This window comes from Gadus macrocephalus, chromosome 11 (assembly GCF_031168955.1).
Source record: "Gadus macrocephalus chromosome 11, ASM3116895v1".
NCBI lineage: Eukaryota > Metazoa > Chordata > Actinopteri > Gadiformes > Gadidae > Gadus > Gadus macrocephalus.
Genome location: NC_082392.1, coordinates 13,708,825 through 13,725,112, shown reverse-complemented (window position 1 = coordinate 13,725,112; position 16,288 = coordinate 13,708,825). Strand labels below are relative to the sequence as shown.

At 40.7% G+C, this 16,288-nt stretch overlaps 1 protein-coding gene across 2 annotated transcripts; it reads left to right on the top strand.

Moving 5' to 3' along the window:
- The first annotated feature begins 5,170 nt into the window (after positions 1–5,170).
- On the top strand, positions 5,171–16,246 carry zdhhc3a (zinc finger DHHC-type palmitoyltransferase 3a). 2 transcript variants are annotated; one of them, XM_060064687.1, is made up of 7 exons: positions 5,171–5,400; positions 6,126–6,594; positions 7,000–7,124; positions 7,321–7,417; positions 8,777–8,858; positions 10,134–10,264; positions 12,276–14,445. In XM_060064687.1, exons 2-7 carry the CDS (start codon positions 6,223–6,225, stop codon positions 12,432–12,434), a joined length of 966 nt encoding a protein of 321 aa, XP_059920670.1. In that variant the 5' UTR covers positions 5,171–5,400; positions 6,126–6,222; the 3' UTR covers positions 12,435–14,445. The 2 variants fall into 2 exon arrangements, with proteins under 2 accessions (XP_059920670.1, XP_059920669.1); XM_060064686.1 differs by lacking the exon at positions 12,276–14,445 and adding an exon at positions 15,171–16,246 and having other exon boundaries at positions 5,172–5,400.
- Positions 16,247–16,288: the final 42 nt, after the last annotated feature.

The following is a 16,288-nucleotide window of genomic DNA, read 5'->3' as shown; positions in this document are numbered from 1 at the left end:
ATTGACAGTTAACTGTCCTCTCAACGTTTTTCTATCTCGTTTTTTTTCCTAACATTTCTTATTGTTTAGCTAATATTTTTTGACTTCTTTTAAACTCCCTAATCCATCATTTGTTTTCACATCTATCATGTTTGGAGATCACTCCATCATCTCACCATTATTGACTCGTTAATACCCATGATTATTATAATTTTATTAATTTTAACCAATTCAACTGGTTTTGTTCAAAACCAGACGCCGGTTAAGTAATATTCGTCGACTCTTCTCGCCATTGAGAAGAAGAATTTTATCACACATGATTGACAGGCCAGATTGATTCCCCGACTCAATCACAGAAATTATTCCCTGATTGGTCAGAAATGACGGAGTAGTCTAAATGCTTAGCTCCTAGGTAGGCACAGTAAACTAGAAAAAACAGCTAATTTAACTCCTTCTCTACATTTAGATTTATGATTCTGATTATAATTCATTGTCAAATTTTCCCCACTTCTCTTTACATCATCACAGCAATCCATAAACCAAATGCTCTGACAAAATCTGGTATCTGTGGCACTCGCAGGCACGTAATAAGCCTGTTTACCTGCCTAACCGGCTACCTGCGTGCACTCTGCAGGTGAACTCATTACACATGACCGAAGTCTTCCACAAGGCCAGACAGACCCAGAGCTATTCAGAGATCTCTCTCTATTTAGAGATCTCTCTTAATAGCTCTGGGCAGACATATTGCTAAAGCGAGCAAACTAGTCATGTGTTTTAGGGGAATTTCTTTGGAGAGAGGCCTGGGATTTTTCGGTTGGATACTTTTAAAATCGATCTCACTCTGGACGGTTTCTCCAAATTGCCTAGCTTTAATGTCTTTCATTTGATGACGGGTAGTGACAGCGTTGTTAAATATTAACTGATTATCCTGTGAATCGCAAAGAGATGATTTAGTAATATTTCAAATTGCTGTGAAGCAAATCTGTTATGTCTCTCCCTCCAATTTCTATCTGCTTGTTATTGAGCAAAGGAGAGAGAAAGATAAGATTAGATAGCATTTTATCCTAGTGGGAAAAAGTGAGTTTCTAAAAAATGATAGTATCATCTTATTTCAGAATTAGTTGTAATCTTTCTGATCTGAACTCTGGTGTCCTAATTTGGAAGCACTTCATAAAAATGCATATCCTTCCAGATGCAACGATTCCCTATAAAACTCCACATACTAATGTACAGATTATGCATGCAGTATTCCTGTTCATCATATATACCAGTAGGAGTTTACATTTCTTTTTCAAAGGCTGGCGTGAGCATCAAAAGGTTAGCTGAAAATGTAAATCACCTCCTCTGTGGGTGGTGGAACAAATCTTTGTCGTAATGTAACAGTCTTTATTCAGTTTTGACCTCAGCAATAATCGGCCTGATTTACATGTTTCTAGATAGATTTCCATTTATTATGAGGTCCTTTTGTTTGGTCAATGAAAGGAGAGAAGAGAAACTAAATGCAGTTGCCCTGAATGTCCTCAGGATCTATACTGCCAGCAAACCTACAGAAGCCTAATGCATTCACTTGAGCAAATAATGCTTCCCCTGCTTCTCTGAGTGACGAGATTATTATCTCAGAATTGTGTAAAAAGATCTGTGCTTGTTTGTCAGAATTAATGGGATACCTCAAAAACCTGCTACAGTGCTATATTATTCCAAATATGGGGTAGATAAACGTATGGTATCTAAGGAGCTACATGATACATATTCCAAATTATGGAAGGTGCCTGCGCAAAAGTTGACAAATAAAAACAATACCATCTATAGACATAAACATAGACACTTGTCTATGATCACTCACCGATCCTGTGAGTGTGGAGCACGCCCGGTGATCATGCTGGGCCACAGGTCCGTTATAGTGGGACAGGAGAGCGTGATGATGTCCTGATCTGATAGGTGCTGAAGGGGGTTCTTGGTGGCTGTAGTGTTGCACGTATACAAAGTACATAACTTAAACAAATAATAATAATAGTAAAAAATAATTAATGTTTTTTAAGGATAAATGAGATGCAGATACAATGGTTAGAAATTGGTCCACCGAAGCCGCAGAGGCCAAATACAATTACAATTATTGCCTATTTGTAAAGTTGCATCCTCGTAGTAATGACACATTTTTGGCTGTGAATGTTTCATACAGTTTGATGCCTGTCGATGCCCACAAGTGTCTCCCAATGTCTCAAACACAAACCAATTTAAACTGGATTGGACTAAACAGGTGGGACATGTTTGCTTCCATGAAATCTACCTTGAACATATGTGCATAAGTTCATGGAAATATTATGTCTTATAACCTAGAATTGACGTGTTCTAAATTCACAAGTCCTTTGGAAACCATAATCACAAAATCAATCTAATATGAAGATATCTAACTAGATATTTTAGGTTATCAAAGAATCCCCCCTAATATATTTTTCTTTATTTCTGAAATGGCATTGCTAGTTTCCTTGGAAACGTTAAAGAGGTAATATTACAGTGTACGGGTGCATTCGTGCGAAGTATAAATGAACCCTTCAAAATTGTTCAGTGTTGTTAATTCAGAGTGACAAGTCCCACTGCAGCCCATGTTGACATAAAGACACTATATTTGCAAATGTCTGTTTCACACCTGAGGTGAGGGAGATTTGTGTTCCGTCACACAGTACTTCTGAATTGCTGGGTTACTTTTTAAATAACAAAAATCCCAAACTAGTTCTCTCAAAATGTACAGAGAAAGCAAAAATATTTGTAATTAATATGGATGTGACCATATATAACAAATATCAAACCACTGTCTGTCAGTGCCCTCTTGTGATGAACCACTTGCCTGTCATTTGAGAGAAATACAAAGTGAGAGGCGGCTCACTGTCTGACTGACACTATTCTGAAATTCAGGGGGAAGGTATGAACTTAAAAGTAGGCCACAGAATAACTAATTAATTGTTTTATCCCATGATAATAACCTATCATGCAGCAAGCACATAAGTTAATTTCAGGGTGTCCATGGAAACGTGAGCTACTAATGATGCGATCAACGAGTTGCTGTTGTTTTGCCAGAGAGACAATACATGGGAGAGCACCATGTACAGTAGATGCCAAACAATGTCAAATTGTTTGATGGTCCAAAGGTTTGTTGGTTTTACGCCATCAAAGATGTTGTAAATATAAAATTGAATTTATGATCAATGTTTTCGACCCCAAAATACAGCAGACTGTAGAACATCTTTCTCGACAGCTTGTCATGTTCCATGTTTCATGACGGACACAACGGACAAAGTGCACCGCACAACCAATGCAAACAATGGTTATGCCACTCGACCGCATTACAAATAACATGCACATCTAAGGGAAGACTTCAGTGAGTGCTGAATGTAAATCCTAACAAGCAACAACAAACCGTGCCTCCTGTGCATAACCGAAGGCCTAATAGGAACATCCCAGATGTGGAGGAGAGTTGTTGGATGTTGCACAGACAAAAAAGGACTAAAAACCTCCTAATTGAGGAGCACTTTAACAGTCTTCTGCGAAATGGAACATACATTTGGCTTAGCATCACCAAGACATTATTGACTGGTATCGGCTTGTGAGTGAGCTAACCATGGTACCTGCTGTTGGAATGACTAAATTACCTAATATCGACATCCCATTCCCTAATCTTGATTGTAATATAAAACATTTTCGATCATAATATAAAGCACAACCAACCGCCACCACCAGCCCGCCGCCCCCCCACCTTCTTTCCCTCATAGAAAAATTCTGTTATAATAGGATGATGTCATCTGCTTATGGGCTTGTGGCTCGGGGAACCCAACAGAACGGGTTCCAGACAGCTCTGCTTCAGGAGGCTGTTCAGATACAGAGGGGACCACTTTGTATTCCTCATAGCCTTGCAATGGTCTACAGGCATGATCACCTTTGTGAATGGACACACACAGAGGGCTAAAGTATGTTTTTATACATCATGTTTATGATTCCCCTGCCGTGCTGTTGTACCCAAATCTATATATATATATATATATATATATATATATATATATATATATATATATGTATATATGTATATTTATATACATATATATATATATACACATATATATATATATATATATATATATATATATATATATATATATATATATGTATATATATATATATATACTGAGCAATATATTATATATCCTTTTCAACCCGTCACACCTGCATGATAATCTTGTCTATTTGGAGCAGGGATGGGCAACTTTCATGATAAAGAGGGCCACATTTTTCATCATAACCATCGGAGGGCCACATGACTGCACACTTCAACTAAACGTGAGCTGAGAGAAGCTACACAATTTTGAATTTGGTAGATATGATTTCCTGTATTCTGGTTCATTTTGGGGATGGCCACTACCTAAAAAATCATCCAGAATCATAACCTATGTACGGTATGTTAATTGAACCAACATACATTCATTTCATGTTTTCCATGCTCAAACAGCCACATGAATGGTCAGTATTTTTATCAGTGCAAAGGGCTCACATACATCATCATTCAATGAAGTCAAAATACTGAAAAACAGTGGCCCAACATTAAGTGCAACAACTCAATGAACTCAAACCCAACAAGCAGTTTTAGTAGTTGTAGTGGCGACTTAAGTGGATATCTTTAATGACTGATATCGCTTCTAAGCAAACTAGACGCATGGGTTTGCCTTCGAATTCTATGAATTCTTCTCATCTTTCTTGCGGCCCGCGGGCCGCCAGTTGCCCATCCCTGATTTGGAGCATACTTGGCGCTGAAGTAGGACAGGACATTTCATGGATTTACACTGGGTTAGTGTCTCTAAACTTAGATGATATAGAATGAGTAACATCAGAAACTACTAACGAAAGGCACAATAGGTATTGCCTTATTGTGTGTAATATGAAATCATACATTTAATCCTGTACCAAAAAAAGGTGAATATCTTTTTTTTTTAACATCGATTTCTGAGTTGTTTTTAATGAATTGGAGACATGCCTCACTGGGCCGCAGGCAAAGCATGAGGAGATTTCAATAGTTCATACTTATTTATTCATGTAATAAAATAGAATAGAGTCAGATGTATTCAACTTTTTGCCTTTACAAAGCCTCAACCTTTGCATCATCATCTTCAACGTTAGTGAACCTACTCCTAATTAAAAACAGGTGTTCACATCCGCATTCGTCACGATGTGTTGTGGTTGAGCCGGGGGGGTTGGTGCGTTAAACACTAGCAAGGAAGGAGGATGCGATTTTCTAACAACGAAACGAATGCCTTGGATTAGGTCCTGCTGCAACTTTTAAAGACATTACAACGTTCACATGAAGATTAAACATCCGTTGCCTGACGGTTGTCTTTATAATTGTTAGCGAGGAGACAGAGCCGCTGGTGAACGCAGGTGAGATCTCGCTCACACACACGTTACCTAGTTAGCCAGCAAGCTAATTAAAGCTCCTTTTTATATACTGTCTCCTGGTACTCATGGACTCGAAAGTAAAACCGGGATGGCCTCTCTAATCGCTACCAGTGCTAACGGTCTGTCCCGATATCGATGCGTTATCCGGGATGACAGTGCTGGTCATCGTTTGATACTTGACCAATGTGGCTAACAGGCGAGCTAGCCTGCCCAGCACCACCAGCAGGATGTGTTCACTGAGTCAGACTGCAGAGGCATGCAGCAGTGGCATGGGCTGCTTCTCTCTGTGCGTTTGACCTCTGGTGATGTTGATATCCACTGAGCTCTAAGAGGTCCCTGGTTGTTCAAGATGCAAGATAAACTTTATTGTCCGACAAAGTGGAACAACGCATTCTGCAGCCGAAAAAATAAATAAATACAAAGATGGTAGAAAAATTACAAAGGTGTTATAATACCTGCATACAGCACTGCCCCTTAAGGCACCTTTATACACACGATTATGTTACTTTAAGGGATTTTACTGTAGAGGCCAGGGTCTTTTTGGCAAGCTATTAGTCAAAACCGACATGTGTATACAGTACATATTTTTTTAATGTAGTTAGGATCGGTTTATCTCAGTTGAAGGGAAAGGACTATCCCTCCTGTCCTCTACAAACCACCTTGCCTGTCTCCTTTTAATCTCCTCCTCCGACCCTGTCTCTTCCCAGCATGCGGTAAGTGAGCCAGAACCTGCTCCCCTAACGCTGCCAGCTGTACCTGGAGTGGCTGCGGGCGGCGCGAGTGGCCGGTGTGGATGAATGAAGCATGAAGAGCCCGGTGCACCGATGCAGGGACCCGGAGCACGGCCGTGGAGAGCATGGCCGGGGGGACCATGGCCGAGCGGAGTCCCGGCAGGAGTCCCGGGCCGGCTACCTGCAGGCCGAGCAGCGCATCCCCATCTCCAAGGACATCATCACCTCCTCCTCAGCCTCAGCCATGTGGTTCATCCGGGACGCCTGCGGCATTGTTTGCGCGGTCATCACCTGGATGCTGGTGCTCTACGCCGAGTTCGTGGTGGTGTTCGTCATGCTGCTGCCCTCCAAGAACCTGACGTACAGCCTCATCAACGGCGTGGTGTTCAACAGCCTGGCCTTCCTCGCCCTCGCCTCGCACTTCCGGGCCATGTGCACCGATCCTGTGAGTGTGGAGCACGCCCGGTGATCATGCTGGGCCTCAGGTCCGTTATAGTGGGACAGGAGAGCGTTGATGATGTCCTGATCTGATAGGTGTTGAAGGGGGTTCTTGGTGGCTGTAGTGTTGCACGTATACAAAGTACATAACTTAAACAAATAATAATAATAGTAAAAAATAATTAATGTTTTTTTTAAGGATAAATGAGATGCAGATACAGTGGTTAGAAATTGGTCCACCGAAGCCGCAGAGGCCAAATACAATTACAATTATTGCCTATTTGTAAAGTTGCATCCTCGTAGTAATGACACATTTTTGGCTGTGAATGTTTCATACAGTTTGATGCCTGTCGATGCCCACAAGCCATTCCACTTCAGAAACGGGCCTAACAATGTTTTTGGTCCTTGCTAGGGGGCTGTGCCAAAAGGAAACGCTACGAAGGAGTACATCGAGAGCCTCCAGCTAAAGCCAGGCCAGGTGGTCTATAAGTGTCCCAAATGTTGTAGCATAAAGCCAGACCGAGCTCACCACTGCAGGTAGGGAGAACCATAGGATCACACAAGTCAGCATCAAAACTTCCATTTTGAAAAAGTATTTCACAGTAACAGATTAGGTGCAAATGTATTATCATTTTAGTCATATTTTAGTCTCGCGAAAGTCTACTTTTGGCAATCAGTGATGTGGTGCAGTGCATGAATAATTAGTATTTTTGTCGTGTTCATCCTTCAAAAGTGTTTGCAAGCGGTGCATCCGGAAAATGGACCACCACTGTCCCTGGGTCAACAACTGCGTCGGGGAAAACAACCAGAAGTACTTTGTGCTTTTCACAGTAAGTGTCTAACACAGAAGACACCCTGAATAGTTTTCACATAGTTCACATAGTAGTTCACAGTCCAGTAGTTCCACAGCCACATTATTTGCCCAGAAAGAAAGTTGTTTGTTTGTTGGTTATGTTACAGATCTCATCAGTCTCATAATTTCCTCAACAACTAGATGTCTACGTTAGGAGCTTGCTTAGCATTTCAAATCATAATATGGTCCTTATATGAATACAATGCCTGAAGTAGACTAATGTATAACTAATCACTATAAATGGATTTCTGCATATGAATGCAGAATCTGTTGGCAATTATAGTCCGATTAGTATTGACCAATCATGTTTCAGAGGGCTTTGGTTGTATCCGGACATAAGTCCATATGGAGAGCAAAAGAAGCAGGATGCATTGTCCAAAACGCATCTTGGAACCCATTGGCTATTGTCTGATGACGATTTTGCCCTTTTAATAGCATTAAAAAAAGATATCTGTATAGATATGCAGATATCCGTTTATGGATATTTGCATATATCCATCCTGCATAAATCCATATATCCAAAAGAAAATATCCTATTAGGGAGATTAGATTAAATGTTTTCTGACGCCAAAACAATCCGATACTGGCGACGTCTCTCAAGTCCTACTACATTCACACGTCTCCAGTTGCTTATCGGAGTAATAACATTGACCGGTGCATGGAAGAGGAAGTCCTGGCTTGGTGGCTAAACCAGAGGCCCCAAAACCCCGGCCCCGGCCTCCTGAGGCTGAACCGTTGTCAGTTGATGGGTTCTGCGATTGACCGATAGCTAACTAGTGTGATTGGTCATATTTTACTATTTTTATAATTGCAATCTCGAAGTTTAAATGTTCCTTCAACTTTAGGCATTTGTAATATCTTGTATTAAGTATTAATAGAGTCTGTCTTTAGCCACAAAACCACAGAATCACGCACATACGCAAACACACACCTCATATAAAAAGTGATTATATTACTTTGCATAATATAATCAATAATTCAAATACATAATATTATTTCTACTGCATTTAATTTGATAAATTACAATTTTAAATGAAAACATTTTGTTAAGGCTGTAAATAGCTTTCTGATTAAATTGGATTACGGCTAATGAAGGAACCATGCACCCTGCTGGCACTAATTGCCCCTAAAGACGTATCCTGGGGCAATTAGGTTGGATGGTTTATACATTTGTGTTCAAGTGTTGGGTCACATCAAAGCAAAAACTCTTCATCACACAAATGATGCATTTGAATGAAGAAATTCTGAATGAAGATTAATCCATCCATTGTTTGCCACTAACTTGTAACAAAGTGTAATAAAGCGGCCCTCGTGATTTCCTGTATCTCCTTCCCAGATGTACATTGCACTCATCTCCCTCCATTCTCTGACAATGGTGGTGTTCCATTTCCTCTACTGCTTTGAGGACGACTGGACAAGTGAGTATATTTATGTTCCCTACCACCTTGTTGTTGTTCCTCAGAAGGCCTCAGCCTCATTGTAGTTTCTAGATTAATGAAAACCGTTACACCTGCCTGAGTTATGTTATGCAGATCCCGCTCCCCCATTCTGTTAGGTTTCTCGTCTTTCTTTTTGTTTCATTTCACTCTTCTTTTTGCTTTGCGTCCGTCCTGGCATGTTCTATTCTTTCTGGAACCTGGCTGTGGTGCAGCCAGCTGTCTGAAGGTCAGTCCTACCTGGTAGCCTAGTTAGCATAGCGGCATGTGTAGTAAAGAGCCCTTTGAGTCCTTGTGTGTGTACTTTAATGCGTGTCTGTATTTCCATGTGTTTTGTCAATGTGTTTTTTTGTGCTCCTCACATCTCTCACCCTCAACATTTCCTGCTTAGTGTTTCTTTAATTTTGGTCTATTCATATATATTTTTGGCCAAATTGCTTATCCAAATTGCATATTGTTCAGCTGTTCAATTTTGTATGGCTTTGTTATTGCGCCCGCTGGCTAAGTGGTCAGGTCAGAGATAGGTTTGGGAGAAAATCTGAAGATTTGGACCGAAATGAATCGCAGGAAATGGAAAAAGAAAAACCTTCCCTTTCCTTGCAACCTGAAATAATATTTTTGTAATTGTTTTGTTGGTCCAAGGCCATTGCAAGAATAGAGGGTTTAATCAACCGTGAGATTTTTAATAAAAACAGCTGTCACGATTCAGCCAAGATTCCCACACTAGAGGTTAGATTTTTGTGGCTGGGTCGTTTGATCTCGTGGTCATAGAAGTGTTGTTTTTTTATTTATAATCGGACTGGGGAATAAGCTATTTGGTTCGGATAATCAGAATGTTATATGTATTATAACATTGTTTAAATAAACCTTATGTATCAATCACTGTGATCGGTTAGTTTATAAGGTAATAAATACACTTCTGTATTACGCTATTCATCATGAGTCCGTGGATCGATCGTATTCATGATTCCATGGATCAATAATGTTATAATCACCAGTTCATCTTTTTTTACTACTATTTTTAATCCAAGTGTCTGGTTTTAGACATGAATGCCAGACTCAGGTAGAAGCTGCAGGGGGTAGGCTCCGGCTTGTGTTTCTGGGCCGAGCCAAGCTCTAATTCACGTCCATCTCCTTGTGAGGCCATGAGAACAGTTAGGTTGTGTAGGACCTCCTTAAGTGATCCTGTTACCCTCTGACCTCTCTCTGTCTCCCCCTCTGCCTCCCTCTCCCCACTCCCCTCCCTGTGCATTCCAGAGTGCAGTTCCTTCTCCCCCCCGGCCACAGTAATCCTCCTCATCCTCCTGTGCTTCGAGGCCCTCCTCTTCCTCATATTCACCTCTGTGATGTTCGGTACCCAGGTCCACTCCATCTGTACCGACGAGACCGTAAGTCACGCCCACACTCCACGGCTCTATACCATCCACCCCATCGGTACCCACCGGACCGCCGCTCACCGTCACACTCCACGGGTCTGGAAGGATTCGAGGCTCTTCTGTGGTCTTTCCTTTCCTGCTTTTTTCCTGCTCTCTCCTCCATCTTTTATTCCCCTAGCACTTAGATGTGCATCGGACCGTTCGCTGCCTCTGTAGCTTGCAGATATGGAGATGTGGGACTGCGGATCTGAAGGGCTTGAGTGTCGTTACTGAAGTCATGATTAATATGAAACAGAAAATCAGTTTCACTAAGCTGTGTAGACGGTGATGTCCAAGACAAAGCAACAAAAAGTTGAACAAAATAATGTTCTTATTTCCATGCTTATCCAACCATCTGCTGACTGTGAGAGAGGATCACAAATATAATAGTATCAGTGAAAAACTTTGGCATATGTTCAAATGAATAGCTGAGCGAGTTATTATAATCACAGAATTTCACACAATGTTGCTTTGCTGCAGTGTTCCATGCATTTTATTTTCTGTGTCCTTGTCGTACAGAAGGTACATTCAATTCTGATGGAACTGAATGCAAGTTAGAGTTCAAGTTCTTCATTGTCCCTAAAAGGGAAAGGAATGCACAGCCTTTTCTCTGGTAAAACGTTTAGTCACAGATGGTTTCTTGGTCTTAGGAGAAGTCCTGCCTTATTTGGGGAAACAGCTATGCATGATTCCAGGCTGTTACAGGTTTGATTATGCTTGATTTGTCACAGCCAAAGCCTATTAATGGGTTTTCCTACGCTGTGATCCTGAAGTGTGAATTTTATAACCATATACCTGATATTCTAAATGAAAAACCCAACCGAAAAAAATATTTTATCTAAATGGGGAGACATTCAACCTCAAATTAAATTGAACGAAGAAGAAACTGCGAACACTGGCCCTCTTATGAAAACGTCAAGCTAATAAGTTATCCCTGCATGTCGCTACTGCTCCAGAATCCAAGGAGCCCTTACTTGATCAGTCTGTTAATTGGGGTTACTCTTTTGTTTTTTGTATTTTACTCTTAAAGTATATTGCCACGCTAATGGCAAAATACTTTATAAGTCATTAATCTCCCAAACAGTGTGAAGAGTCTACTTGTGTGTTTCGTTTGTGAGCTTTCCTTCTTTATTCGCTTAGTCAAAACCTAGCTGACTGAAGCAAACCCTGAAGCATCTCTTCTTCCTGCCGCCAAATTATTTTTGTCTGCAACTCTACGACATATCTATGAATTGAATTTCATATCAATATCGGCCTGTACGCTTATCTGTTCGTAAAATCAATACTGTGCAGTAAATCAGAGTGGGTCTTGTTCTTGGTGATTGAAATACCCTGCACACCTTCTTTTATCCACTCATTGTGTGGACCAATAAAGGTCAAAGGTTGCAAAGTTGGGCCCAACCAACCAGTTTATCAGTAGGCTAATATTATGAGCCGTTATCAGGCCTAAATCAGGGCTTTGGTGTGAATTACACCAATACTGTACCGATAGGCCAGTACTATCAAGGTTGTGATAGAATAACAAACAATACCTTGAAAGACACTCTTTATCTTTACTAGAGGTGAGTACAGTATACTCGTATGAATTTTATGCTGACTAATTGTAGGTGGTAGTGGAATAAAACAAAATAATTGTAGAATATTTCATTCAATCAGAAAATTTGTAATCTTTACCAATTTGTCTGGATAGCAAACTAGCAAACTAGCAAACTATAAAATTAATAAGAAATAACATGGAAAGAAAGAAACTTTTACCTGGACAATGTATGCACTTGTAAATAAAAATCACTCAATAGGTTAATGACTATGTTTTGTATATATGTATACATCTCCTATTTAATATATTTTCTACTCATCTTCATATTGGTCCGGCCCTAGTGTAAAGCCGAGATGAAGCGGTTCAGGGATGTGTGTGGTCGGTCACCCGTTTGGGGCGCCCCCCTGGAAGTCCACCCACTGAAGTTGCGTTGTCTCTTGTTTTCAGGGCATAGAGCAGTTGAAAAAGGAAGAGAGAAGATGGGCTAAAAAAAATAAATGGATGAACATGCGGGCGGTTTTCGGACATCCGTTCTCCATATTGTGGTTTAGCCCCCTCGCCACGCCCGAACAAGGGAAGGCTGAAACCTACCAGTATGTGGTGTGAGAGAGAGAAAGAGGGAGAGAGAGCGAGACACAGACCGAGAGAGAGAGAGAGAGAGAGAGAGAGAGAGAGAGAGAGAGAGAGAGAGACCGAGAGCTCAGTAAGAGGAGCTGGCAAGCTGAAACCATCCAACCAAACTAAACCAAACCCCTTTCAACCAATCCCCGCCTAGCTGGCCAAGACTAGCCAGCTCATTTACGCCTGCTGCTCCCAAATGCTGAACCTGATCACTGAACTGTGACTGCTACACTACCCACGGACAGCTCCTTCCTGTGTTTCTTACGCTGATGAGAACATGCTTTTCATTTTATTTTTCTGCTCTAAAAGAGGGGAAGAGACTTCACTGGGAAGAGTCGCAGAGGAAAAGAAACCCCTTTCTGCGTGTGAAAGGTTTTCTGGTAGAATTGCAGACATGAAACTAAAATTGTGATATTGTTTTTGACATTCCTCCATAATTCCCAGCTCTGAAACGTTTGCGTGTTTGTATTTTATCAATCGTTAGTCGAGCGACAGCACGGCCATCATATTAACAGAGCAGATGTTGTTTCTTAAGGTGTTCATTTTAGCTGTTTTGTTATCAGAACATTCTTGCGACTGATGAACATATAAATTCCCTAGGCCATCTAGTTATTCATCAAGCAATACCTTTCCTTTCATTAGGCATAATGGAGACACGTCGATTGGAACACCTAATTGCATGCAAGCAAGGCCCACTTAAATCTCATCATCAAAGTTTAATCAAAGGGTGTTTTTCTTTTTGCTTGAAAGGAGTCTCTTTTTTCCGGATGTGTGATTAGTTGGGACTGTGATTTCATTTGGATGTCAAAAGCGCAAAACAGTCGTTGTTTTGAGGGAAAAAAAGAGCAGATCTTTAACAGATATCTCTGTATTCAAACATCGTTTTCAGCCGCAACGACTGACAAGTGAACCTGTCTGTTTGAAGCACAATTTCGGCGCATATGACTGAAACAGGGATGGTCTTGGTTTGTGTAACTTAACTGTAACAGTTCAAGCATTTAACTATTAAACCTTACTGTCACTATATCTGCACTATTAAAGGAGCGCTGTTTAAGATTCTATAGTGCTGGGCCTCTAGTGGTTTACAAGTACACTGAGTTTATATACTTTGTATTTTTCATGTCTAGTAAAGATTTGGTTGAATTTGTGTGAATGTGCTAATAGTCAATCCAATTGTTTATTACCGTCAATTCACATTTTGCTATTGTGACCTATTAGGAGGATTTCCATTTGATTTAAGGCCCATAAATCAACTAGGGAAGGTCAAGATAATGGAAAACTATCCTAGCTGGACATGTTACATTGTGTGGTTAGAACACAGCAAAATCTATATATTTTCAAAGTCTTATCTTTTAATGTTATTAGTTTTCTCAATCTTACACAGTGCCCCTTATGTACTACTTGGCTGACATGCACTTTTTAAATAATTTTGTTACTTTTTATCTCGCCAACTTCTCTCTGTTCAACAGTTCATTTTCTTTGTTTTACTCTGTTTTTGTATGATGTGCGTATCTCTTTAATTATAAGACTGCATGGTTCATGGTAGGACATATTTTTTGTAGGTGATTATTCTGCTGGTGTGCTATTGCTGAGTTTGGCCAGTGATTGGTGAGAGTGCTGTAGCAGATATTGGTGTTTTTATGTTTTAAACATTTCTAATTATAATTATTCTGAAGAACTTTGAGTACATGTGCAAAGAATAAATTCTTCTGTGTGTGTGTGTGTGTGTGTGTGTGTGTGTGTGTGTGTGTGTGTGTGTGTGTGTGTGTGTGTGTGTGTGTGTGTGTGTGTGTGTGTGTGTGTGTGTGTGTGTGTGTGTGTGTGTGTGTGTGTGTGGAGCATAAAAGCCTGATGTATTGTTTGGGCCCATGTGATGTGCAATGCATAGTTTACTCTCTGTGTCCTGTTCATCCATCTGAACAGACACCTCTTTACTGATGCAACAGACTCCTCCATGTTCTACCTTCCCTGTATAAAACTCCCCTGAATTTTCCAACTTCTGTCTATCCCTTCATGGACAACTCTCATCCTCTCATTGTCTGTTATGCTGCACTTTATTCTCTGGGATCTCTTTCTCTTTTGCCCTCCTTACATAACGACTCATGCATTTGCTTTGAATGATTGATAACTTGATGACCTGGTAGATTCTTCAGCAAGCCAGCCTGTTAAGACTTGTCTGGCAGGTTTGCTGGTAAAGAGACAGAGGTAAGCTCGGAACAGAGATCACCCTAGTTGTCCTACTTAACATACATTCCATATGCATGCAAGTCTAAAGCAGAGGGTCTATGAAACATCCAACGTCTTCATTTTCCTTGTCTGTTTTGGACAGTAGACTCATTCAAACGTGAGTTTAATGAGTGTTTTTAAAACTGCATAATGCCATGATGCATGCCAAAATGTTTTTACCCCCCGTGCCCAGTTGACTAATGATAGATGCATTCATTCTTCATCATAATTTGCATGTGACTGGCATTGGAACATAAATCTATGTGAATTTATTAAAATTTTGCCATGTTTCTTTAGTCAGCCTAAATTCAATATTTCATTCCCAACATGTGTTTATAATTTATACTTGGTGGAGAAAAGAAATAGCTCAGTAGAAAACTTTTTTTTTTTTTTTTCAGTCTCTTTTTTTTGTAGTCGTTGTGCATGCAGAGGACACGTTTCCTTCATGTGCTTCTTCTGCACCCTCTCTGACCGCCTGTTCTCTCTCTTCTCCAGGGAATCGAACGTCTGAAGGGAGAGACCGGGAAGTGGGATAAGGTCCCGTGTTGGGAGGCCATGCAGGCAGCGTGCGGCGGGCCCTTCTCCCTGTCCTGGTGCAGCCCGTTCAGCGGCCTGCGCTGTGAGAGGAGGCCCCTGGAGGTCCTGGAGGAGGTCCCCCAGGGGGAGATCATTGAGGAGGACATCATAGAGATTCCACTGTACTAGTAGCGCCACAAGGCCTTCGCTGCTTTTAATTATATTTTGAAGGACTATTTAGTCATCTTGTATACTTAACACATGTGCAATCGTGTGGCGATCATTTTGGTTTCTAGACCCTCAAAGTGAGAATTGAAGGCAGATGAGTCCAATTTCTTGGATGCACGATTCTGTGGAAAATGCAGCTATTTGTAAGAAGTATCGTCGTTGGAATACAGACACCACTACAGTGCAACAATATGCCTCAGAGCTCAAGCCGTCCATTAGAAGAACAGACACGATCAGAGAAGGTGTTTAAAGCTTCAGAGCTTCAATAAATCTACAAGGAAACCAAGATGTTTAGGCTGATGTGTTAATAGAACTGTGCTTGCGCGCCTGGGTTTTCAGATGATGCCAGTGTATGGACTGCATTCTTAGCACCAGAACCAAAGGATTTTGTGGTGGAAGTGGTTGAATGGTCAACACTTTTCCTGGAGCTCAGGGAACACCACTGACCAGAAACAGCTCTAAAGGCATGATTAATTAATGGACGAGCCACTGAGCCGCGTTTTTGATATCACCGTGTGCCTTAAAAGTCTGGTAGAGCAAATTGAAAGCATGGACTAGTGAGTGATTGTAGGGGGGTTGGGGTTTGCCTAATGTTCAGCTTTCCGTTTGTCGATTTCTGTGCTTGTATTTTAAATTCCTAACCCTCTTGTACTGTTTGACTTATGTGACTAATTGTGTAAGAAAAGGGCTTTTAAAATGAATGCTATATGTCTTGGGACCTTTTATGTTACATTGTGTTTACTGTATAATTATGAATGACATGTTTTTTTATCAAGCATGTGTGTCAGGGGTTTAACAAATAAATTCAGAAAGTGAAGTCATATTTACCAGCTGTTCCTTTTTTCTTTTTCTATTGTGGGAGAATATAT

Coding starts and splice junctions, on each gene's coding strand:
- zdhhc3a (XM_060064686.1), top strand. CDS start 6,223: ATGAAGAGCCCGGTGCACCGATGCAGGGACCCGGAGCACGGCCGTGGA. Junction 7,418..8,776: donor AGTACTTTGTGCTTTTCACA/GTAAGTGTCTAA, acceptor TCTCCTTCCCAG/ATGTACATTGCACTCATCTC. Junction 10,265..15,170: donor CCATCTGTACCGACGAGACC/GTAAGTCACGCC, acceptor TCTCTTCTCCAG/GGAATCGAACGTCTGAAGGG.